The sequence below is a fragment of the Malus sylvestris genome, chromosome 2, assembly GCF_916048215.2.
Source record: "Malus sylvestris chromosome 2, drMalSylv7.2, whole genome shotgun sequence".
NCBI classification, from domain to species: Eukaryota; Viridiplantae; Streptophyta; class Magnoliopsida; order Rosales; family Rosaceae; genus Malus; species Malus sylvestris.
In genome coordinates this window covers 2,762,631-2,787,636 of record NC_062261.1, presented here as the reverse complement: position 1 = coordinate 2,787,636, position 25,006 = coordinate 2,762,631, and the positions used below count along the sequence as shown (strand labels likewise).

The 25,006-nt window shown below is 35.4% G+C and overlaps 4 protein-coding genes and 1 pseudogene across 4 annotated transcripts; 4 read left to right on the top strand and 1 right to left on the bottom strand.

Moving 5' to 3' along the window:
- Positions 1-2,881: 2,881 nt before the first annotated feature.
- Positions 2,882-4,829, top strand: LOC126593271 (protein kinase PINOID 2-like). The gene is made up of 2 exons (XM_050259295.1): positions 2,882-3,531; positions 3,871-4,829. Exons 1-2 carry the CDS (start codon positions 2,951-2,953, stop codon positions 4,790-4,792), a joined length of 1,503 nt encoding a protein of 500 aa, XP_050115252.1. The 5' UTR covers positions 2,882-2,950; the 3' UTR covers positions 4,793-4,829.
- Positions 4,830-8,917: 4,088 nt separating this feature from the next.
- On the top strand, positions 8,918-11,712 carry LOC126587918 (uncharacterized). The gene is made up of 2 exons (XM_050253023.1): positions 8,918-11,179; positions 11,674-11,712. The coding sequence occupies exons 1-2, from the start codon at positions 8,918-8,920 to the stop codon at positions 11,710-11,712; spliced, it is 2,301 nt and encodes a 766-aa protein (XP_050108980.1).
- Positions 11,713-15,041: 3,329 nt separating this feature from the next.
- LOC126593422 (early nodulin-93-like) lies at positions 15,042-17,068 on the top strand. The gene is made up of 4 exons (XM_050259494.1): positions 15,042-15,315; positions 16,138-16,199; positions 16,299-16,374; positions 16,500-17,068. The coding sequence occupies exons 1-4, from the start codon at positions 15,237-15,239 to the stop codon at positions 16,592-16,594; spliced, it is 312 nt and encodes a 103-aa protein (XP_050115451.1). The 5' UTR covers positions 15,042-15,236; the 3' UTR covers positions 16,595-17,068.
- Positions 17,069-18,860: 1,792 nt separating this feature from the next.
- LOC126593403 (early nodulin-93-like) lies at positions 18,861-20,360 on the top strand. Its single transcript, XM_050259472.1, has 4 exons — positions 18,861-19,121; positions 19,574-19,635; positions 19,894-19,969; positions 20,097-20,360. Exons 1-4 carry the CDS (start codon positions 19,043-19,045, stop codon positions 20,201-20,203), a joined length of 324 nt encoding a protein of 107 aa, XP_050115429.1. The 5' UTR covers positions 18,861-19,042; the 3' UTR covers positions 20,204-20,360.
- A 268-nt stretch (positions 20,361-20,628) lies between these two features.
- Positions 20,629-22,840, bottom strand: LOC126593264 (pentatricopeptide repeat-containing protein At1g08070, chloroplastic-like; annotated as a pseudogene).
- Between the last annotated feature and the right edge of the window lie 2,166 nt (positions 22,841-25,006).

The window sequence follows — 25,006 nt, the reverse complement described above, 5'->3', positions numbered from 1 at the left end:
TTTCAAAGAGTTTGTGAAAAGTCCAAAGTAATTCCATTAAAACTGGCAGAGGGGACAGGATTTGGTGCCATCCTCCTATAAATATATTTCATCTATCAAATTCAAACCCATGTTTTTCCATTTTTTCCCTCTCATGAATAATATTTGTTGCTTTTTTTTCTTTAAAATCTATTTATTTCGTTTTGTGAACAAAAACAAAATTAAAATAAATTGTGCTTTAGGGTCCCACAAGATCAAACACCATGGATGGGGTAAGTATCAATCACACTGATTGGGTGATCTTTGTTGTCTGATCTAAAGCTAAAAGGTTGGAATATGATGTCTTTCAATGGTGGGATGCATGACATCAAAAATTATAATAATATTATTATTAGAGGGGATTTTGAACTAATTTACAAATGAGAATACACACAAGCTTAAGTACTTAAGTTAACTAATATTTTGTGTAAGAAAGTATATTTAACATGGAGGATCACTGAATAAGATGCGGTCGCGCGCATAATCATTTACTTTTCATCTAGACTTTCACTTTGGAGTTTATCAAACATGATATTAACAATTATGTAATTGAAGTACAGATTGTGTCAATAATTAGCATGCACAACATGTCGATAGTTTATAACGTCTTCTTATGTTTGCCGATATTAAGTGGTTAGATATGTCACGTGATCACTACTCTCTATGACCTAAATTCTCCACACAAATGACTAAATACAAATCCTAAACTTTTTTTTATTAGAAAACGTGTTAGGATCAATCATTCATACTCTCATGAGCTGATGCAGACTTCTTTACCCTTTATAAATCTCACAAACATGAATAACCAAAATAAACTAAATGCAGGTCCCCTACAGTCTACATGGGTTCACATGCATGACAAGAACGTCATAAACATATTAGGGCAGAAGGTATAAAGGGGCACCAGCCACGTAACCCTAATGAGGTGGACATGAATACAGAAGCACGGGTATTTGGTGCACCCAGAACCTTTCCACTGACCTATGGCCTGTCTGTTAATTTACCAAAAGGTCCCTCACTTTTAAAGTAACTACTGTTTTACAGAGCAGGATATCGATTCTTAAGGTGGGGATGCAATTTGACTGTTTGATAGAAGTTAGACTGGTAGATAACAGTGGTAAAATACCAACACTACGACATGTCGTTGAGGGTAGGCGTGGTTTGCGAACTTTTATCGTGGTTCTTGAATAAACGGTGGAACGAAGCTTTTAACGGGAAAAGAAAGAAGCGACGCTTTTTGACCGCCAGCTTTGGAAAGGCACATTTGCTGAGGCAGAGTAACAAATCTGTCACCCACTAAACAAATACAATTAGAAAAATACTTGTCGAAAATTCTAATCGTTGCTATGTTAATTAGAGCAGTATACTAAAAGAGTGTAATTTAAGTTCAAATTTGCTATACATATATAGTCGAATATCGCTTAAATAAAACAACTCGACCCATTAATTCGGGCTTAGGGCTTGTTTGGGACTAGCTCTAGAAGAGCTAATGTGTTTAGAAAACCTTAAAGGTACTTATGGATCGTAAAAGCAGCTTTTTAAAGAAATACATGTTGTGTCCATAAAAATCACACTAAATACTTTAGGGTTTATGCTAAAAATTTCTGCTCATAAGCGCTCTTATGAGCGGAAGTATCTGATACAAAAGCAGTTTTAATGAAACTCTTACATGTCTAATCGTAGGTGTCAAATGATGATTACAGAAAGGGAAAAAGTAGAGAAGACCCCAAAAGTATTCATAGAATACAAATATATACAGCAAACTGCAGGGAGACAGAAGCAAATGACATGCACATACAACTAGTTAGATTTTAAGACATGAAATATCACATCATAAAATAATTACTTCCATGTAAGACCTTTTACATATGAGAAATTGACAAGGTGCTAATTAAAGCACCATTAAAAAAAAAAAGATAAGATAAATAATGAAAATTACAAGTTACAAGGCCTTGTTTGGCTGGTTTTATAATTTTAATATGATGAAACATGCATCAACCATTTGTTTTGGAAGTCACTTTTGAAAGCAAAGCATAGTGGTGGTGTCAGCTGAGATAAGCATGCCTAGAACAAGATCAATCTAAAAGCCCTTTATTTGCTGCAGTCTTTTGTTTGGCAGAAGGTAGATAGCTTGGGTTGGTTGAGATCAGCTGTAAGAAATTAAAACCCTAGAGATTGTAGAAAAAAGAAATGGAAATGGTGAACCAGATAAATTTCCATGGACTTGCACTGTGTATTTCCAAAAGTGGAATGGTTTACCAAAATAGCCATCCTCTTGCTGCCCTTTCTATGTATCTTTTGGGAGAACCCCATATGATTCATCAAAAAGTGAAAACAATGGCATTGTTGTGAAATGTTGTGGAAACATGGGTAAGTATATAGATGACTTTCATTAGCTGCATAGAACAATAACTTGGCACTTAAGTTTGATAAAACTTGGGTAGAGACAGCGACTACATCATTTATCAGACCACTCTAACAGAAGTGAAAACACGTTAGCGACTACATGCATGATGATACAATTTGACTTCATGACTCGTCACATTCAATGTGAGAGTTGTCCAAATAAAACAATTATGTTGAAGTAAAGTTTCTATCCTTAACATTTACCAAAATTTGACACATGTTTAGTGGAATACGACATTTGGTAAGTGAGAATGGATTAAAAATGAGAAAATTCTACAATAACGTCTACTCATATATTAACACGTAAACTAATTATACTAAATTATTGTAATTCGGTAGTATCACACACTAAGTTTTCTTTTATTATCAAAAGTAGCACTTTGTAACTTTGTTTGAACAACTATTACATATTTTGATGTGCTAAATAGCCTCATAGCCTTCAAGTTCTCACAAACCCTTTGTTATAAAAAGCCCGATAAAGCAAACAGAACACACACACACTCTCTCTCTCTGCTTCTTCACAACAATGGCAGCCATGACAACCAAAGATGAATCGGAATATGATAGCAGTTGCTCATCCATAACGGTTCCGGACTCGAGCCGGAGCTGGATGAGCAACCTGAGCTTCAGCAGCCGCCGGCCGAGTTCGGTCTCCGTCTGCTCCTCCGCCACTGAAGCCTGCCTGCATTCCTCGGCTCACAAGCCCCACAAGGCCAACCAAGCTGCATGGGAAGCCATGAGGCGGCTCCGCAGCTCTAAAGGCCGAGTTGGGCTAGAACATTTTCGTCTCCTCCGCCGGCTCGGCAGCGGAGACATAGGAAATGTGTATCTTTGCCAGATAAGAAACCCGGTGGTGGGTTTGCCGCAGTGCTTTTATGCCATGAAAGTGGTGGACAGAGAAGCACTTGCTATAAGGAAGAAGCTGCACAGAGCTGAGATGGAGAAGGAGATTCTGGACATGCTTGATCACCCTTTTTTGCCTACTCTCTATGCTGAGTTTGATGCTTCTCACTACTCATGCTTGGTTATGGAGTTTTGCCCCGGCGGTGACTTGTATGTCGCCCGGCAAGGCCTCCCCCGAAAATGCTTCAGCATCTCATCTGCTAGGTAATTACTTAACTCCATCTAACTAATCGTAGTTAGTAGGAAATGTTCTCTCGTCAAACAGTATTAATCTTAGTCGGAAGTTCTGCTATGCAATTAATTTACTTCCTGTAATTGTACTTAGTCGGTAATTAATAGCTGAAAATGTTCTCTTGATATATTCGTTTCATTTGACAACATACTACCTTAAAAATAGCTATATGTACGTTCATTATCATGTTTTCTAAATTATGAGGAAACTAAAGAGTACTATTAGCTAGACAATTACTATTGCCTCGTTTTATTTTGTGAAAGTCGTATAAAATTGAAATAATTACAATTTTTGGGATGAATTAATCTCAGGTTTTACGCGGCGGAGACGCTGTTAGCTCTAGAGTATCTGCACATGATGGGGATTGTTTACAGAGACTTGAAGCCCGAAAATGTGCTGGTTAGAGAGGATGGACACATCATGCTCTCAGATTTTGATCTCTCCCTCAAATGCGACGTGGTTCCGAAATTGCTCAGGCGAAAATCAGAGTTAGAATCGAACCAGAAGAGCGCAAAGAGCTCATCAATGTCGTATTGTGCTGCTGCCCCCATGCAGCCTGTGCTCTCTTGCTTTTCTGCATCCCATAAGGAAAAGAAGGGCACAGTCACAACCATAACAGAACAAGTTGGTGCTGGTAATCATGTTAATCACGATCATCATGATACTAATCATGATTATGATGATGATTATCAAGAACTTAACCCGGAAATGGTGGCCGAACCAATCCACGCTAGGTCCAAGTCATTTGTGGGGACCCACGAGTACTTGGCGCCAGAGGTGATATCAGGGCAAGGCCATGGAAGCGCGGTGGACTGGTGGACTTTTGGAGTGTTTTTGTATGAAATGTTATACGGGCGGACGCCTTTCAAAGGCGAAAACAACGAGAAAACCCTAATCAACATACTCAAGCAGCCATTAAGGTTTCCAAGAGTTGTGGTCAGCAGCAGTAAAGAGCTTGAGGAGATGGTCAAAGTTCAAGACTTGATTAGCAAGCTATTGGTGAAGAATCCCAAAAAGAGAATTGGAAGCTTAAAGGGATCTGTGGAGATCAAAAGGCATGATTTCTTTAAGGGTGTGAATTGGGCTTTGATTAGGTCAGTTAGGCCTCCTCATGTCCCTAATAGCGATTTGCATAATAAGATTAGGAATAATAGAGTAAATTACTTGCCTAAGTTAAGCAAGAAGGAGAGGGATGAACCGTTTCAGATCCCTCATCATGTTGAATATTTTTAATTTTATTGCTTCGATATATTAATGATTTAATGATGCATATAGGTAACCCTAAAACACAAAGCAAATTTATATTCACATTTTACATAAAAAAATATCATTGTAAAGGTATCTCCCGTCCAGGTAAGTTTATGAGAGCGTTTCTCTTTTGAGAAGATAAATAAATGTATGTGCAAGTAGGGATGTAAAAGTAAAGGATCCCATAATTGTCCCAATGTGATTTTCATGAGAAGTCTATGAAGACATGTGAGGACAATAATTACTCTTTGTCAATGATGGAAAAAATTATAAATAAAAAATAAAACTTGAATCATGTTTTTGCTTTCATTATTTTTACTTTTTCACAAAAATTGTCTGCTTTTTGCATATGGGACTTTCATATCCACAAGTTCACATGCTGCTTTCACCAAGAAAGAAACTAACAAAAGCATCATGCATGCTTCCTTCCCTTCTTTGTTCTTCTGATATTTCTGGTCATGTAAAGTGCTAACTTCTTTTTCCTCTTCCCCATATCCATCCAAGCACTTTTTTAAAGAAGCTTATGCATAATTTAATTCAAAAATGTACGATTAGAGAGCAAAGTCTTAAAAATCAACCAATCAGTTCAAGCCATATGATTAGCGTTGTGGTTGTATGGAACATTTCAAGAACCAGCCTCCGTTTGTTGGCTACGACTGGACAAGATCGGAATTGAATCCAAGCCAATATTACAAAGTTTAACGAGACATAGTATTTTGAATTGTTATCCTATATAATAATCGAGTCTCAACACTTATATGTTCACCAAATAGAGTTTAAAGTATTGGTTCAATTTATTTGAAATAGTCAAGTTCGAGCCGAACCACTAAACGGAATTCCTGAGAACACATCAGTCGGCATTTGGAATTAATCTAGTCATCTATGCCCAGACAATCTTCCCAACACACAGGAAGGACAGCCCTACATTGGTTCTCAGTGCATCAGTTTGCACACGATCTCGTCTGAATTCAAAGAACCTTCTGCATATGGCTAGTAGTAGTGAGATTAATTTTTATAATCTTGTCATGTAATCATACTATGCAGCTAATTTGGTGCAATCTGATAACTCGTTCGTATGTGTGTATGTATGATGTGCATAATATATAAAGATTTTGAGAAGGAACTGCCTGTATGCCTCTAAGTCAACGCTATGTGCACAAAGGGTCAATAGAGGTTTCATTGGCTTTCAAGAACTTGCCATTTTGTCAATTCCATTGATGGAAATCCAGACTAACAGAGGGGGAGATCGTGCAGTCTTCATCACTAGTACTTTGCAGCAGCACGCGCAGGAAAGAGACATGGTTGGCTATGGCTTGGGTGACGCCTCTCTCTCTTATGGATTTCAATATGCTCCGACATATTTTAAGTTGATAGACTGTAATTTTGGCCGCTATAGTTTAGGGTTTAGGATGCTCTTGAGCATCCCGATGTTAGAATACTCCAAAGCATAATAAAATTTACACCCTCTCTCATTCTTTCTTTAAAATTAGATCTAAAGCCTAGTCTTTATTGTACGGAATATATGTGCATGGGCCTTGCTAGCTATCGGTTTCACCAAACAAGTAAAAGAAGTAAGCTAGGAATTGTAATGATACTCTTGAACTCATATCATGCTCTGTTTGCTTTTTGTACTTCTGCGAGCCGTTTGGTTAAATTTCATGCAATTCTTTGACAACAACCATTTGAACCTGCTCGCCCTAAGCTGGATATATTGAAAACGAATGGCGAATGTTAAAGTTTCTAGTTGTATACCAAGGAAATGAGGACCATATATCATGGTTGGATAACAAAATATCTGGTAGACTTAGTTATAGTTATATTCATAAGGAGAAATTAGGTTCACATCCTTCTTTTTGTTACTCCATTGATTAAAATCCTATTCATTTTTAATTTTTGATCAAGGTCCTTGGGTATTAATAACATCATTAATTATTTGAATAATAAAATATTTTTATTTTTAAATATATTCATTTAGTATTAAAAATGTTACAATTAGTATATTTATATTTATGGCTAAATTTTTTATCATATATTTTTATTTTTAGTTTGTACCTATTTTTAATTTGCAAATATTTTTTAATTTGTACCAATTTTCTTTTCAATTTTAATTTGTACCCATATATTAGTTTCTTTTTGTGCCCATATTTTTTAAAGTTTTATTTTTGTTTGTACCCATGTGTATACCGTCATGTGACATTGTATATTTAATCAATAATAGAAAAATTACATATGGTATATTTATGTTTTATGCCTAAACTTTGTATCATATACTTATATTTTTAGTTTGTACCCACTTTTAATTTGCAACATTTTTTTTTTAAATTTATAGTATTTTCTTTTTAGTTTTCTTTTGTACCCATGTATTAATTTCTTTTAGGGCCTATATTTTTTAAAAATTCATTTGTACTCATAATTTTTTTAACCTTTTACATGTACCCTAATTTATTTATAATGTACCCATTCTTCTTTATTAATGTAAATATGTGAAATGTACCAATTTTTTTGTAAAATGTACCAATTTTTTTTAACACTATGGATACATTATTTTGCCATTTTTTATTTCTTATTTTTACATAGTTTTTATCCATTTATTCAATCAATATGTTTGAATTCTTTTATTGTAACCGTTTCTAATATTATTATAATGAGATATTTTAAATTTATAGGATTATAAATCTCATAAAATATCTAACAATTAATGTCAAAATTATAAAACTATAAATATTAATAGTAATATAATGAGTCAAGGGACTTTGATCAAACTTTGAATACCATTAAGGTTTTAATAAAAGAATGTTAAGGATTAGGGACCACATCCAAAGTATCCTTATTCATAATTATGTGATTTTTTAATATGTAAATTAAAAAAAATTAATACATATGTATTTCTTTGGACAAAATATAATGTACTGTATTGCATTTTACGAGTCCAGTATCCAATGGCCAAAATATCATTGTTGTGATTAGAAAAACAGCCTTTTGTCATAGCTTTCAGAAATGATTTAACAATTCAACCAACGTAGTACTTGCTTATCATTCTCTTCAATGACAACTACGTTGAGCTTGTAGCGGAATAGGATCCTCTTAGGATTCCTTCCATCCGGATTCACGGAGTCCTTCAAATCTATTCATTCAATAAAAAATCGAATGGCTAGGAACTAATTCTCTGTTCACCTGCACCCAGAGACGAAGCTACGTAGGAGCGAAGGGGGGCGTTCGCCCCTCCGCTCGCCAGAAAACAAAGGCAGGAGCGACGCTTGAACCCCCCTAGTTCGGCCGGAAACTGGGGAGCACCATTTCTGAAACCAGAAACAGATTGCTCTCGGGGAAGACGACCGGGAGGGATTTTTTTAAAATTTTAAAATCCAGGCCAAAACGACGTCGTTTTGGGCCTGGTAAAAAAAATTAAATTTTTTTGGTAAACGACGTCGTTTTGATTGAATGAAAAAAAAATATATATATATATAAACGGGGGACCACTGGTCCCCATCCATCCCCATCTCAATTCTATTTCAAATTAAAAACCCCTTAACCCTATTCCCCATATCCCATCCCGTCAGTCCCCCACCCCACCTTTTCCCCCCTTTTCCCCACCCCACACGACAAAACCTTCTGCCTGTAGCAAATTTCACTTTCCAATTGGCAGACACATCAGTCTGCAAGACTGCAACTGCAAGCACATCTGCACAGCCATTCCAAATTCCAATTAAGGTAAAAAATTAAATTTATTTCAAACCCTAATTGATTATTGAATATAAATTTTTGTTTAATTGATGTAGGATTATAGGGTTATACATTATATGATTATTGATTATAGATTATTCATATGAATACTATGATTATTGATTTTTTTTTTGAAGTACATAAAAAGAGGACTGATATATTATATTTACATTAACATAATGAACCCCAATTCAACTAACTAAAACCCTCATTCAAATGCATTGTTGGTACTTATTAATTACATTCGTAGTCTACATACTCTACTGTAGAATAAAAATTGATTATTCATATGATATGATTGTTGGTACTGATTAATTAAATTTGTAGTCTACTATAGGACTAAGAGTCTAAGATATATTTTTTTTTCTTTCGTTATACAGTTACGTAATGGAACGATATTATAAGAAACAGTGCTTAAATCCTTCTCCAAATATTCCGGATAGTCCTCCTCTTCCTTCAAATATTCCGGGTAGTCCTCCTCCTCCTTCTAGTATTCCGAGTAGTGCACAACAAAGTGAGATTACTGAGTTGGATGAAATATTAGCTAATCTTCCGGCAGACCCTGGACTGAGACGTCGAATGCTTGATTATCCACTCAATTGTCGTGAAGCAATTCGTAGATACTACCTTCAAAAGGAACCTTGTCAACCTAAGTCTCACATCATGCCAAGGAAAGCTAGCGACAATCGATGTTTTATTATAGGTTGGTTTGATAATTTTAAGTGGTTGGAGTATAGTATAGTAAAAGATGCTGCATTTTGCCGTTATTGCTATCTTTTTAAATGTGATTTTGATAAAGCGGGTGGTAGTGGAAGTGATGTCTTCACTACAAAAGGGTTTACAAATTGGAGGAAAGGACCCGAAAATTTTCGAGTCCACGAGGGAGGTGTTGGAAGTCTTCACAATAAAGCTATGCAACAAGCTAAAGACTTGATGACACAAAAACAACACATTGAAACATTTGTGATCAAGCAAACTGATGAAGCTCGCGTTAATTATCATACTTTATTGAGTGGAGCACTTGATTGCACAAGATGGTTGTTGCGACAAGGTTTGGCTTTTCGTGGGCACGATGAATCTTTGAAATCGAGCAATAGGGGTAATTATATAGAGCTTATGCAATTTCTTGCCGATCATAATGAGAAAGTTAGAAAGGTTGTGTTTGAGAATGCTCCCAAGAATCTCAAGTATACTTCTTCCGATATTCAAAAGGATCTTGTTCGTGCTTGTGCTATTGAAACTATTAATGCAATCACTAAAGATATGGAAGGTACATTTTTTTCTCTTTTGGTTGATGGATCACGTGATGCTTCCAATAAAGAGCAAATGGCGGTGGTATTGCGTTATGTGAACAAAAAAGGAGAAGCAATTGAAAAGTTTTTGGGTGTTCAACATGTCTCCTCTACAACTAGTAGCTCACTTGAAGAGGCTATTGAGAGATTGTTTGCTACAACAAATTTGAGTATGTCCAAGTTACGAGGACAAGGCTATGATGGAGCTAGTAATATGAGAGGTGAGTTAAATGGTCTTAAAACAAAGATTTTGAACAAATACCCTCAAGCATTTTATATTCATTGTTTTGCACACCAACTCCAACTAGCTCTTGTATTTGTGGCAAAGGAAAATGAGGATGTTGCCAATTTCTTCATCAATGCTAATAGATTGGTGAATCTTATTGGATCTTCGTGCAAGCGTCGTGATGCATTGAGAGAGAAACAACAAGAACAAATTCAAAAAGCTCTTCATCTTGGTAATCTTGAAACGGGTAAAGGGTTAAATCAAGAAAGTAGCCTCATGCGTCCATGTGATACACGGTGGAACTCGCATTATGGTACTATAGTTAGTATTATTGTTATGTTTGAAGCCGTGGTGGAGGTGGTTGAATGGATTAAAAGTGATCGCAACCAAGATAATCTCGGTGAAGCTACTGGGTTATTCAAAGACATACAAACTTTTGATTTTGTGTTTCACCTTTTCTTGATGAGACTTATATTGGGAATTACAAATGAGTTATCACAAGCATTGCAAAAGAAAGATCAAGATATTGTGAATGCGATGGGGTTAGTGGAAGTATGCAAGCAAAGACTACAATCCTTGAGAGATGATGACTTTGGGGACTTGTTGCATGATGTAGAAAAGTTTTGTGAGGAGCATGATATTGTCATTCCTAACATGGAGGATTTGCATTTCGTACCTGGAAAATCAAGGCGTAAAGCTCCAAAAATCACAAACTTCCATTACTATCGTGTAGACTTCTATTTTCAAGTCCTTGATATGCAACTAAAGGAATTGAATGATCGCTTCAATGAGGTAAACACCGAGTTGCTTCTTTGTATGGCATGTTTGAGTCCAGTGAATAATTTTGCATCTTTTGACAAAGAAAAAATTGTTCGTTTAGCCCAACTTTATCCTCAAGATTTTGATCGTATGGACCTCATGAATCTTCCAATTCAACTTGACAATTACATTCAAGATATGAAGATGCATAGTGAGTTTTCATCATTGAGAGGAATCAGTGATCTTGCAAAAGAGTTAGTGAAGACTGGGAGGTGTGAAAGCTATATGTTAGTGTATAAGCTTCTTACATTGGCTTTGGTGTTACCGGTTGCAACCGCTTCGGTGGAGAGAGCTTTTTCTGCTATGAAGATTGTGAAAACACCATTGCGTAATAAAATGGGAGATCAATGGTTGAGTGATAGCATGGTTGTTTACATTGAGAGAGATGTATTTGCTTTTATTGATAATGAGCCTATTATGCGACGTTTTCATGACATGAAACCTCGTCGACAACAATTGTAATTTGTTTTTATTGATTAATTATGGAAGACATTATTATATACAAAGATTTAGTTGTTGCTTTTTTTTTTAACCTTGCACTGTTTTAAATTCGCCCCTCCCCCCGAGAAATCCTGGCTTCGCCACTGCCTGCACCTGCACCTTCACTTTTTCCTGTTCATCTTCTACCATCTTCACCTTCTCATGTTCATCAATTTCCATTTTTTCCTTGTTCACCTTGTCTTGTTCATCTTCTTCCATTTTCTCCATCTCTCTCTCCGGCTTCAGAATTATAGGATTTGAAGAGAATCGCAGTCCTTTGTAGCAAAATTCTTGTTTTTCATGTATTTGTTGTGTATAAATTACAGCACACATTATTTGTTCCATTGCTTTTATCATTAAGATAGAATTAATTAGGATGCGGAATCAAATTATTTGAGAAGTTATAATTCTACATTATCAAATATTTGATCATGCTCATAAATTGAACTTGTACGCTCAACAAGATCGTTCATCAAATGTTGTGACCGTCTTCCATTTGTTCAAATTTCAGCTCCCATCACTCTATATATGCTTGAATAAATTATTTTAAAGAGTACATCACTCATTATTTGATACGAAAATTTAATAAACTAATTAGCCATGTTAGGCTAATATTATTACTTTGATAATCACAAGAAACCTATACCAAATTTTATTTTTTGGTCCGGACATCATCTAGTGTCATCACATCCTAGATTTTGCATGTGCCACAAATTTAGAAAAAATACTATCGCAATCATGGTACCAATATTATATATGTAATTAAAGTTTTAAGGTAACGCTGAACAACTATTGCTTTCCAATGTTTTCATGTTCATAGGGTACTATTTTGTGGAAGACAAAAACACTTTGAATAAACAAATATACAAATTAAGTTAGCTCAGCTAGTCAGGCATATTTCTGAAGTGATTGGTTAGTCAACATGGTACATTGACCATAATATGGCAAAAATATAAACATTAATCAACTGTGAATATTGATCAAAATAATCAACTGTTAATTGGGTACCAAAGCAAATAAATGAAAGAATCTTTTTATCTTTAACTACTTTTTCATTAACAATATATCTTTAACTACTTCACCTACCTTTAGCCACTTGGTTAACGTTTGAAATGGAAAAGCATTAAAACAATCTTTCTTTTAGGTGACTGATGTGATGAAAAAAATATCAGTTTATTTGTGATTGAGAAGTCTCTCTCACGACATTGAGTTTTTATTGTATTTGAGTTTTAATGCGGTCAAAAAGGTAATTAATTCAATAAGGTAAGATAACACTACAAGTAATGTTATTCTCCACCAACTGAAAGATACACAAAACCTACCCATAGTCTCTATTTAGCACGTATGGATTTGTAAGAGAAATTCTTACATCGAATTGATGATACTGGCTTTGTATATATTCACAGTTATTATTTTATGAAACACGTTATGCAAGGTAGGTGTAGATACAAGATGACATTTCCTCGGTCGCACAATAGAATCTCTCAGACTTGTGACGGTGCAAAGACAGACGACATATGAAACCAGACACCGGCGACCAACTCAAGGGAAAACCATGGATTGGAAAGAGAAACCCCATCCAGGATTTTTTGAATGCTGTCTGCAACAGCAGATCACTTGGTGATCTCAACCCTTCCTTTTAGGACACCTGTCTCAATCTCATCAAATATTGAAGTGCGTATGGAACCAAAGCACAAGGGCAAACCCATGGTTTTGGGGCAGCTTTGTCCCAAACCAGTTACAATTTCCACTCCCAACTCAAGAGAAAGTGAATTTCATAAAAGGTGGAATCTACCTACTCTTAACATTTAGAGTAAAACTCAAATTTTAGGTTCTAAATTTATCTTAACTAGCTCAAATTCTTGGGCCAAATATGAGTTTTAACCCAAAACTCATTTTTGAAGCAAATTTAGCCCAAAATTTCCCCCGGGTTAGTAGACTAGTTCACCTTACATGTGTATTTTTTTTTAGTTTTATTATTGAATCCAACTGCTAAGCTCACATATGATTAAATCCAACACTAAAAAAAATAAAATCTAACAGTCCACATTTAAATTCAACGGATAAAAAAAAAAAATCTTTCATGTGTTTCATATTCTTTCATCATGTTCCACGAGGTTCATGGTCTCAGTTTAGTGATTTTTCAATATTTATTGGAATCTAAATATTTTTTTTGTCAAAATGTTCATAAAATTAAATTAGGTAGTCTACATAATTTTTTTTTAAAATTTACTTTAAGAAAAAAAAATCTAAATTCATTCTTTTAATAATCTCGAGCTAAAAATTTAACCTCAAAAGAGTTTGAGCAGAAAAACTGTTTCCGAGTTAAAACTTAAATTTTCTGGTTAAAAATTTTAAGTTTTAACTCAAGAGTTGAAGATGATTTAAATAAAATAATATGCAATACTTAGAAAATAAGTCTTATTTAGATTCGTGGGTCATCTTAGTAACACCAAATGGTTAATATAAGAGCATCTACAGTAGAATTGTTAAATTTATTTTTTTAAACTAAATATGTAAATTAGCCAGTAGGATTTCCTTGTTCTAAGAGAGTTGCTACTCAATTTCAAATTTAGGACTTGTACTACACTTTCTAGATTTAAAGAGTTTAAACCAAGTCTTTAAACGTTCTTTTTATTATAATCATGTGTCTTTTCTCAACATCTCTATTACAAAACAACAACAAAACGTGAGACCACTTTGTTTCATATTAGGTACTATATAATATATAATATAATATCAAAATTTATACAGTCTGTTGGAGAGCAAAATTGTGAAGTAGCAAATTTTACTCTTTAAATTGCCACATAGGTCAACAAACTCATATTTGAAGAGTTATATTTATGGAGGTTGTTGGAGATGCTCTATGCTTTAATTAAACATTATAGATCTCAAAACCCTTTCATTTGGAGATATTTTTTGTTTATATAGGTAATGCTAGAGAGATTAAATTTGTAAATTAAATTTTGTAAACTAAATTACATGGAAGTTAATGATTGGATTATTATTTAAGTGTTAATTAACACGATTATTTCTTATTGGGGACTAATCATTTAGTTTGAAAATTTTACCCATAAATTTAATCTACCTAATATTACGCTTTTTAAACCATAGCAAGTGGCCTAGTGGTAAGGGCGCATACTGTGGCTCCTTCATAAACAAAAAACTATAAGAGGTCCTAGGTTCGATCTCCAAGCTGGTGAGTCTGCTTGAATGTGGCCATAGGCAGGGTGAAATTCCTCATAGCCTCTTTGGATTCGTAATGGGTGAATAACCGTGATTTGCCATCAGTTGTCTGCTTTTTTAAAAGAAAAAAAAAAGGAATTGTTATTAGCATTCCAAAAATCTCATTTGACACTCCAAATTTTCTATAATTAGAAAGAAAAATACATTTGTAAGGAGTGTAGAATAATATTTTTGAAGTGCTAATAACAATTCCATAAAAAAAGGCATTACGCTTTTTATATAACCAAAATTTAGTTACAATACCGTTTAATAAATATTTATTACGTGTCTAAAAAAATATTATTTGTCAGATACATGATTGTAAAGAAATAAATTAGTCTCTCTCTGTACTTAGTTCACATTGGTATCCTCAACCATCATTTGGTTTACCCAATATCCCAGACAAAACCATGGGCACGTTGAGAAACAAAAGCCGAAGAACTAACCAACCAACAACCAAGGGTGAAACTGAAAACAAGCGATTCTGACCCCAGAATTCAGTGAAACCATCTAACTCCCTCACAACACCTGTGCTTCCTGAATCCTTATAAATATCCACCCAAATCCAACATTTCAACTCATCCAGTGTGTTAGAAACCTTCTTCATTCGCTTCGAATTTCTTCAAGTACCCATTTTTTACAACTAGCTAGTTAATCTCCTACAATGGCAAAAAACATGGCTCAGTCTCCCTTTGAGAAGACCTCAATTGACAAACTAGCCATGGCTAAGCGTTGTTCTCATGGTATGCTTATGTTTTCTTTTCTTTTTGGTTCCGTTGCAATCGTATCTCTCTTTTAATTTCTTCATCTCTTATCATTGCATGATAAGGGAAGTAAAGACAAAGAAATAAACATGGAGTAACTAAGATACTTTTTCCCTTTGACCAACTTGATTTATATATGCATTTTATTAATTAATTTTTTTTTGTATTAATTATGGGAATTGTTATTAACACTTCAAAAATCTCACTTTGCACTTCAAACTTTCTATAATTGGAAAAAAAAATACACTTGTGAGTGTAGAATGAAATTTTTAGAATGCTAATAATAATTCCCTTAATTATTGGCTAAATTTATATTAATATGGTTTTTGAATTTGTTATGTGGTGATTCATGATGTTAAGCATCATGACCTTGAGCCAATGAGCAGCTATACACTTGCAGACCGAAAACTGATATGCTAATTATGTGATTAAGATTTTGTATTATTTCATGTAAATGGGCTTTTTCTTCTGAAAATGGATAAAGTATATAGGGCCTCCCTTTTTAGGGAAATGGATTCTCTCCTGAGCATCTGCTCAGGATCCTACTGACCTACAGATAAGGATTGTTGAATGAAAATTCAATAGCTACAAATAAGGAGGTTTTTTTAAAGTATGTGGGTTAGTAGGATCCTGAGCAGATGCTCAGGAGAGAATCTATTTCACTTTTTTTGTGGGGGACCATACTCATAGCCATATATCCTAAGATTTTTATTTAATTTTCTTTTCTTTATACTTAAGTAATTCACTTTTACAATTTCTTCTGGGACTGTAATTATTTTTCACTGTTAATTGGATAAACAGAGGGTGCAAAAGCAGGAGCTAAGGCAGCTGTTGTTGCCACCATTGCCACTGCTATTCCAACTGTAGGTTTTCAATCTCATCATATTCCAGGCTCCATAAATTAAAAGTTATACTGTTTTAGGGTTTACATCTAATTTTGTATGTGCTTAATATATATGCAGCTGGCTAGTGTGAGGATGCTACCTTGGGCAAGAGCCAATCTCAATCCCACTGCTCAGGCCCTCATAATCTCCACAGGTTTTCTTTAATCCTTGCCCTAATTTTCCACATAATCTTCTTAAAAACTTATTAATTACTGCCTTAAATATCATTATAACTAGTTTATAATTGAAAGAAAATATTGTTAATTTGATGGCGTGCAGTGGCTGGAATGGCATATTTCATCGTGGCTGACAAGACTATTTTGGCAACTGCAAGAAGGAACTCGTTCAATCAAGTGTCTCGCCATGAAGCATGAATTAATTAATCACTAACTAACTAGGGTTTATGCTCCTGTTGCTGCATGCCTGTGAACGGCCATATCTTTAAATATAAATAAATAGAGATGGGTTTCAATATCTAATAGCACTAGAGTATTTATGTACTAAATTTTCAGCATTAATTTATGAACGCAAATTTTATAAAGCTTTTGAGAGGGAACTGTACTTAAGCCTCCAAGTCAACGTACTGTATATGCATGAAGGCGTCAATAAAGGTTTAAGTGATAGGGAGATCACTACATTTAGCAATACGAGCACTGGCAATTTCTATTCATTTTCATTTGTAAGTAGGAAATAGGCAATGTTAAGCTATGGTGAGGATACCTATATGTCTCTCTCATTCTTTCTTTAAGTTAGTCTAAAGCCTCTCAAATTGTTGTATTTGTATGACTTCTTCAGGTTTTTCACCAAATGAGAAGTTATAATATATACTCATGAATTTCATATGGTCACCTCGATCTGTTTGCTTTTCGGGCTTCTGCATGGCAATTGTTTAAGTTTCATGCAAATCTTTGACAAGAACGATTTTGTATCTGCTCAGGCCTAATTAACCGGATATAAGGGCCAGTTTGAAAACTTCTAGCTGGCTAATTCATAAACCAGGGAAATGGGTACTATCATTGGCCAAAAGAACAAATATTTGGTAAACTAAATTCAAAATTGTGCCGTTGCTTTCACATTTTCATTTTCATAAGCTACTATTTTGGGGGAAGATCAGAAACACAGAAATTTTGAATAAACAAATACAAACTGAGCTACCTAAACCCTTAGTCGACTTGGTACATTGTTCATATTACGACAAAAATATCAACATTAATCAACCTTAATTGTTACAAAAGAATCAAACTAAGAATATTTTTACCTTTAACTACTTTACCAATGATGAGCACTAAGTTAATGGGGGCTACATCCTTCATCTTACGGGTGTAAAACAATGTATGTCTACATTTTTCCTAACGTGATTGGCTATGCGTGGGAGAGAAAAAGACATGGCTGCGTTTGTGAAGAAACTTTTTCTGTAGGTGAAGTCTAACTGTATGTAATTGGCTTGAAATGCTGTATGTTATATTGACATTCTCAATCACAGTAGTTATAAAAAAGTATCTCTCATCATACAGGGGTTTGTTTTTATTATTTTTATTGGCCATTGAGTTTGATGATAAGGTAGATTAAGTTGGTAGCTAGATTTTCTATGCTACGTACTGCCTCTGCCTTATTACAAGTAAATATTATCTCCGTCAGTCAGATGGAAGTGAAACCACTACCACCCCACAGTGGCTACTGTGCACTGCCTTTTGGCGGTGCAAAGACGGACAACTTATGAAACCAGACCACTGGCCGCCGCCCACTCAAGGAAAAAACCAGCAACTTGTGAAAAGAGATAAAAACCCATCCAACATTTTGAATGCTAGCCTGCAACAGAAGATCACTTGATGATCTCAGCCCTTGTTTTTAGGACACTTGTCCTAATCTAATGAACAATTGATGTGCATGCGGAACCAAAGCCCTTTTGTGCACCCATCGTTTTTGGGCAGCTTTGTCCAAACCAGTAGCAATTTCCTCTGAGATAGTGACTTGAGTGATGCATAAAAGTCATCTACACTTTAAATATGTAAAATAAAACGAGAAAATGTACTTAATAGAAAATTGTAAAGAATCCTTTAAAATGAGAGTAATAGTTCTCTTAAAACGTGTTATATATTATAGGAGTGTGATATCTACACACTATTTTTTATTTCTTACACACATTTCTAATTTTTGGCTGTCGGATCGGATGAATTGAAGAAGATCAACAAACACAAATTAACAAAAGATGTGTGAAAAGTAAAAAAAGGTGTGTGGATAGCATATCGCTATATTATATTTTCGACAGCCGAAACTTTATTTTCATGTCGAATTTCTATAATAATTATAATTAGATCTATTAGAATAGGTGCAAAACTGAAAAAATAAGTCATATTTTTAGATTCGTGTGTCACCTTATGCTAACACCCAAATAGATAAGGTGCAGATCTCAAAGCCCCTTCACCTGACCGAATCTCCATGACTACATTGAATTTACACTGATACCGTCCGATAGATCATCTAAATATCCCTGACAAACCAAGGGTATTTGGGGGAGTAAAAGAAAAAGAAACAAACCAACCATAACCATAAGAAAAAATATGGAGAACCAAAGATGAAAGTTGAAACTAATACCAAGTGACTCAGACCCCGGAATTCAGTGAAACCATCTAACACACTTACGACACCTGTACCCGCCCAGTCTCAACAAGCTGATGTGCACCACAATCCTTATAAATATCTACCCAATATCCAACACTCTAATGATCATCCATAAGATTCAGAAACCTTCTCATTCACTTCTGACTTCTTAAAGTTACCATTTATTCAGTTACCAATTTACTATCCGCTAGTCTCTAATAATGGCAAGAAATCTGCCTCAGTCTCCCTATGAGAAGACCTCAATTGACCAGTTGGCCTTGGCTAAGCACTGCTCTCGCGGTATGCTCATGTTTCTTTTTTTTTGTCTCACATTTCAATAACGAGTATGTCTTGTAATTGGTTATATATCTTATTTTATTCATTTTTCTCATAACATGATTAGTTTAAGTGACAAGGTAGAGATGCAAATTAATACGACTAGCTAAAATACTTTTCTTTTTTACCAACTTGATATATATGCATTAATAGTATTAACTCTTAGCATTCGTTGGAGACTGAATCTGCTATATATGCTAATTATGTGATTAAGATTGTTTTTTTATCATCTTGCTGTTGCTGCTAAATACTAAATTGCACACGAAGGACTTTTTGAACTGCGGACCACACTCATAGTTTTGTATCCCAAGATTTAATTTATTTCTAATATTCATTTTCCTTTATTTTTTAGTAATTCATCTTTAGAATTTCTTCTGAAAGTGTAATCCTTTTTTCTTTCCTTAATTGATAAATAGAAGGTGTAAAAGCGGGAGCTAAGGCAGCTGCTGTTGCTACCATTGACACAGCCATTCCAACTGTAAGTTTTCGAACTCATTATATTTATATATACGAAAAATTTACAGAATTTCATAATATTGAATACTCTGCCACTTAAAGCGCTTAAATCTAATCTTACAATTATAAAAAAAATTGAACAACCGTTCAATTGAATCTGTGGGCACTAAGTGCCAGAGTACACAATACTCCGGAATATTATAGCCTCTCCCTATATTACAATGGCTCGTAGAAACTACTTTTTTGGGGTTTACATCTAATTTCTATACTTTATATGTAGCTGGTTAGTGTGAGGATGCTGCCTTGGGCAAGAACTAATCTCAACCCCACTGCTCAGGCCCTCATAATCTCCACAGGTTTTCTTTAATCCTTACCCTAATTCTCAACATCATAATCTTCTTTAAAAGCTATTAATTTCTTCCTAAATGTAATTATAATTAGTTTATATGTTGGATTGATCAAGTATTGTTAACTTGATGGCAGTGGCTGGAATGGCATACTTCATCGTGGCGGACAAGACTGTTTTGGCAACGGCAAGAAGGAACTCATTCAATCAAGTGGCTCACCACGAAGCATCAGTCCATCACTAACTAGGGCTTAAGTTCTTGTTGTCGTATGGTTTGCTAGATGAACCCATCGTCTTGTATATAAATAATAAATAGAGATGGGTTTTCAATCTTGTAGCACTTTGTTTATGTACTAAAGTTCATCCTTTATGAATACGAAATAAGAAATTTGTGAGATAAATTGAGGGTTATGATCAGAATAAATCACGTGATGGAACTTAATGAAACCCTAATTTAGATGGCATATTGTTAAAATGTTTGCAGTTTTGGTGGTTAATTGTAACTTTATTTGTCAGGGTGGTAAATGAACATAAGTTAAAGAAAAGATTTAGGCGTCATTTGTTCCAAACCAAGCGCATTGACATTGTAGAATTCATACAATCGACCTAATTTAGTAGGATAAAACTTTGTTGTTGTTGTTGTTGTATTAATTAAGACCCTCAACTGCAGAGAGGATTTAAAATGGCCCTTCTTTTTCCAATTTAATGGCCTAAGCATATATATAAAATGTACAAGTGGTTTTTACCACCAATTGACATTACATGGACAAGAAGCATCTCTAAAATGGTCGAAACGGTTGCCATCTCTTGCAATAATCTCCCTATTAAAAATCTTGGATATCAGCTTTCTAGCTGAATGGCAATTTCCAGAAACACAAAGATTCTTTACGATTCGAATCGTTGTGCCTGCCTTCGTGCTGATCAAACTGAAAGCGATGGCCAACTTCTCACTGTGATGACTAAAAGCCACTTCCTTCCACTCCTCATCTATGTCGTAGAGCACCTCCGATGTATCTGGCACAAATCCAGCCGTATACAAACGCCTGTTGATTTCTTCCAGCATCTTGTAGATTTCTTTGCTTAAGGGGTGCGATTTGTCACTTACGAGAAACTCATGAACAACATTATCGACCTGAATAGAGGTAGAGCCAGGAACTTTCTTGATTCCCATGTCATTCAGCCTGGACGTTCTTATTCTTGCCATATCATCCCACCTGCCAGCTCCTGCATAGATATTTGATAGCAGAACATAAGACCTGGCATTTTCAGGCTCCAATTCGAACAGATGTTTGGCAACATATTCACGCAGCTCCACCCGCCTGTAGAGTCTACAAGCTCCAAGCAGAGAACCCCACACAGCACTATCTAGCTTCATTTCCATGCTCTTCATGAAGACCTTCATCAAATAACCCAGCTCGCCCTAGAAGATCTTTCATGCATCCATAGTTATGCAGTTCTGGTGAAATATGATAATACGTGGTCATGGAGCTGAATTATTGGCGTCCAAGGTTTACAAGACCACCATGGTTGCAAGCAGATAAAACTCCCACAAATGTGGTGGCATTTGGTTTAAATCCTTCATCCTCCATTTTCGAGAAAAGATCAAGGGTTGCATGCCCATTTTAAGAAGCCAAGGTTTGGCTTCCATACCATTAAAGACTTGCTTTGCTGCCTCGATGTTTCTGCATTTTGCATACATGCCGATAAGGCTTGTCCAGAGGGAGGTATTGGTAAAACTCTGGAAGTTCTTATCTATATAAGCATATCCACTTGTCAAGATCAAGAGCTCCTAAATGATCACAAGCTGGAAGAATGCCTAAGAATGTGACATCATTAGGCTCTGTATTTGATTGTATAGCATCAACCGAAAGGGCATCAGGGCCTCTTTTATAGTGGCTCTTATGTGTATAACCACAGATCATTACATTCCTTGAAATTACATCCATTTGCAGCAAACCATCAAATAAACCCCGAGCTATGTCGAATGCCCCACACTTTCAGTACATATTAATAAGTGCACTGACGAGGTGAAGATCTGAACCAAGTCCATGATCCTCAATCAAAGACGCAACCCATTTGCCCTATTCGAGAGATTCCGATTGAGAGCAAGCAGAAAGCACCGTAACCATAATACTCTCATTGTGCGAGATATTTGCTTTCAGCATCTCCACAAACAAAGCCAATTCCTCTTCAAACCGGCCTCTGTGAGCGTAGCCCGAAATCATGGCGTTCCAAGACACAACATCTCTCACAGGTAATCAAACAGAATACGAGCATCATCCATAGAACCCCTTGATACATAGCCGCTGATTATTGCCGTAAATGAAACAGCATCTCTCAGAAGACTTTTATCAAACGAAACGTGCATTATCCATTTCAAGTCCAATGGCATCGGAGCAAAGTCCAAGCTTCAAAAAATGTCCATGGATCTGTTTCCCTTCATGGCTTGCCACATCTTTTGCTCAAGACTTCAAAGGAAAAGGGAACGCATAAGAATTCAGCTCCGCTCCCAAAAGGATCATCCGCAGATAGAATTCCATGGTCTCTATCGGCTTGTAGCTCAAGAATGACCCCGAATAATCGTGTTCCAAATAACATGACTGGGGTTCTCGATGGATTCGAAGACTGAGATGGCATAAGAGAGGTCACCAAAGAGCGAAACGGCGCTAAACTCGATGATCTTGCTCAGGGCAAAGTGTGTGTTGTGGAGACCGGTTTTGGTGATGTGTGTGTGGACTTGTTTGAGGCTTTGGATGCTTTTGCATTTGGAGAGAAGGGTGAGAGATCGATGGGTTTGGAGGAGTTTGTACGGCGGATCAGCGGCGGAGAGGAAATGGAAATTGCAGGGTAGAATGGGCAACGATGAAGAGGAAATCTCCATGATTGAATAACTTGAATTTGGGTGCACTGTGGAAAACAGGGGGATAAGGGTAGTGTGGCCGGTACAATTTGATATGCAGTTGGTTAGTTAGGTTACCCGCCAAAATTTACTACATTAGTCTTCTTAATAATATTGACTAATCTTGTTTTTTATTTAATTATTTTTTTTAATCATTTCGGTCATATTTGATTATTCTATGTAAGATGTTTAGTGGTGGTAAACTTAAGAACTGTTTTTTTTTGGTCAAAAAACTTAAGAACTGTTTCACGGTTACAAAAATGGTTGCTTTCCTGTTAAGTTTACAGCATCGTTAGTGGATTCAACACTAGGAAGCATGAACCCATTTTTTTGATAGGCATGTAAGAGAATCTCCAACCAAGATGCCAAAATACCACGACGGATAAAAAAAATCTATTTTTTTTTTTAGAACAAAATGGCTCTAAAGGATGAACCAAACGATACCATGGATTAAAGGAGGAGAGTTTAGCGTCAAAAATTGTCGGCCACCAAGTATGATGCCAATTCCTTCTACAAATTGACTAATGATGGGATCCACCATAAATATGGCTTCTTTTGTGTCTATATAACCATGAGCTTACGCTTTTCAATAAACAAGTTATAAATATTACAAAAAAAAAAGTCACTTGTAGTACAGTCTAGTGGTATTCGTCTTCACTTATAAGTTAGATGTCTTAAGTTTGATTTTCGCCAAAGGCGAATTTGAACCACATTAATTCTAGCTCATTGTGAGGATAAGCTCACCCTCTTTCTCTTTAGTGTAGATAATATCGTTTGTTCAAAAAAAAAAATTAACATATCATGTGAAGTAGAAAGTTTTTCATAATGTCAAATTTCTACTTAAGTCGTCAAATTCAAATTTGTTGTTTTACATTTGCTCTAAAGTGCCTCCCACCCTTGCTCATTTTGTAACCGAACAAAAGAAGAATAAATCAGTAATTTTTTTGTTATCTTTTTTTTGGTTTTGATTTAGGTTAAAATTCGAGCTATTTCCATAAAATAATATGCAAGGTAAGTTGTGTTTGGGCACGTGACTTATATACTCTTGATTGTTGACGCATGTTGAGCTCAACATCGATTTCGTTTGTCAATATATAATAAGAAATAGTTTTCACACGACTGCGATAGTATGGAGTCCTTTTTCCAAAATTGAGATTCTGAGAGTGGACTGCAAGAAAGAAATGTTAAAATGTCAATACAACAGTATCTCAAGTCAATGTGTACTGTCATGCAATAAAGTTGAAATATGGAAGAATACGTGATTCTTATGAGGCAAAGGCAGAAAGTAATTATCTTCGAGTTAGTGTGCCACCCCTAGGGTCACATCCAACGTGGTAGGCATGGCCATGGGAAGTCCAATTCATGCAGTATATTATCTTCAAGCATCCTAAATATAACCAGGAATATGGAGACCTAGTTTAGTATACTCACATTCTCAAATATGGGATTAGTGCATCGTTTTTATTCTTAGTTAGCGTGTAGAAGGTTTCAATTCATAATCTTAACCTAGAAGTTTACGAAAAAAGTTATCAAATAACCCAATCCAATCATTAGGTAACACCCTTCGTTACCCATACATTTTGATTCCATAATTGACCTTGCAAAAGATAGGATTCATATGAATCACGAGCAATTTAATTTAGGTTTCTAAAATCTGAATAAAATCCACCAAAGACCAAAGGATAGGATAGGAAAGATAGAGCTCGCTTTTAAGAATTGATGTGTCCTCTAATGAATTCACAGTCATTACTCGTTAGTGATTAGTATTGTTCAAACTTTTCAATTAAGGTGTTTATACGAGATTGATCGTGGTGATTAGGGTTTTTGAGTGCTTTCAATCTGAAAAATATCAACCCACACAGGTGTAGATATTCAAAATTCTAAAGCCACGGCTATTTTTTGCTGGTTATGCCTGTCGATGGGAAATTGGGGATATGGAGTTGTAGATTCTCCTCATCCTTGAGAAGATTGCCTCATCCTTCTTTTCCCTTCCTTTTGAAAATAGTCACTCGTATTTGAGGGAATAAAGATTGAAGGGGCACCGTCCAAGGTTTTTTTTTAATTCACGTGGCATATTCATCATGTCTGGTGATCAAAATGTGGTGATTAGGTTCTCCAATATCCAATCATAGGTCAACACGCAAGCAT

Coding starts and splice junctions, on each gene's coding strand:
- LOC126593271 (XM_050259295.1), top strand. CDS start 2,951: ATGGCAGCCATGACAACCAAAGATGAATCGGAATATGATAGCAGTTGC. Junction 3,532..3,870: donor TTCAGCATCTCATCTGCTAG/GTAATTACTTAA, acceptor AATTAATCTCAG/GTTTTACGCGGCGGAGACGC.
- LOC126587918 (XM_050253023.1), top strand. CDS start 8,918: ATGGAACGATATTATAAGAAACAGTGCTTAAATCCTTCTCCAAATATT. Junction 11,180..11,673: donor CTTTTTCTGCTATGAAGATT/GTGAAAACACCA, acceptor TATAAATTACAG/CACACATTATTTGTTCCATT.
- LOC126593422 (XM_050259494.1), top strand. CDS start 15,237: ATGGCAAAAAACATGGCTCAGTCTCCCTTTGAGAAGACCTCAATTGAC. Junction 15,316..16,137: donor GGCTAAGCGTTGTTCTCATG/GTATGCTTATGT, acceptor TTGGATAAACAG/AGGGTGCAAAAGCAGGAGCT. Junction 16,200..16,298: donor TTGCCACTGCTATTCCAACT/GTAGGTTTTCAA, acceptor ATATATATGCAG/CTGGCTAGTGTGAGGATGCT.
- LOC126593403 (XM_050259472.1), top strand. CDS start 19,043: ATGGCAAGAAATCTGCCTCAGTCTCCCTATGAGAAGACCTCAATTGAC. Junction 19,122..19,573: donor GGCTAAGCACTGCTCTCGCG/GTATGCTCATGT, acceptor ATTGATAAATAG/AAGGTGTAAAAGCGGGAGCT. Junction 19,970..20,096: donor GGCCCTCATAATCTCCACAG/GTTTTCTTTAAT, acceptor ACTTGATGGCAG/TGGCTGGAATGGCATACTTC.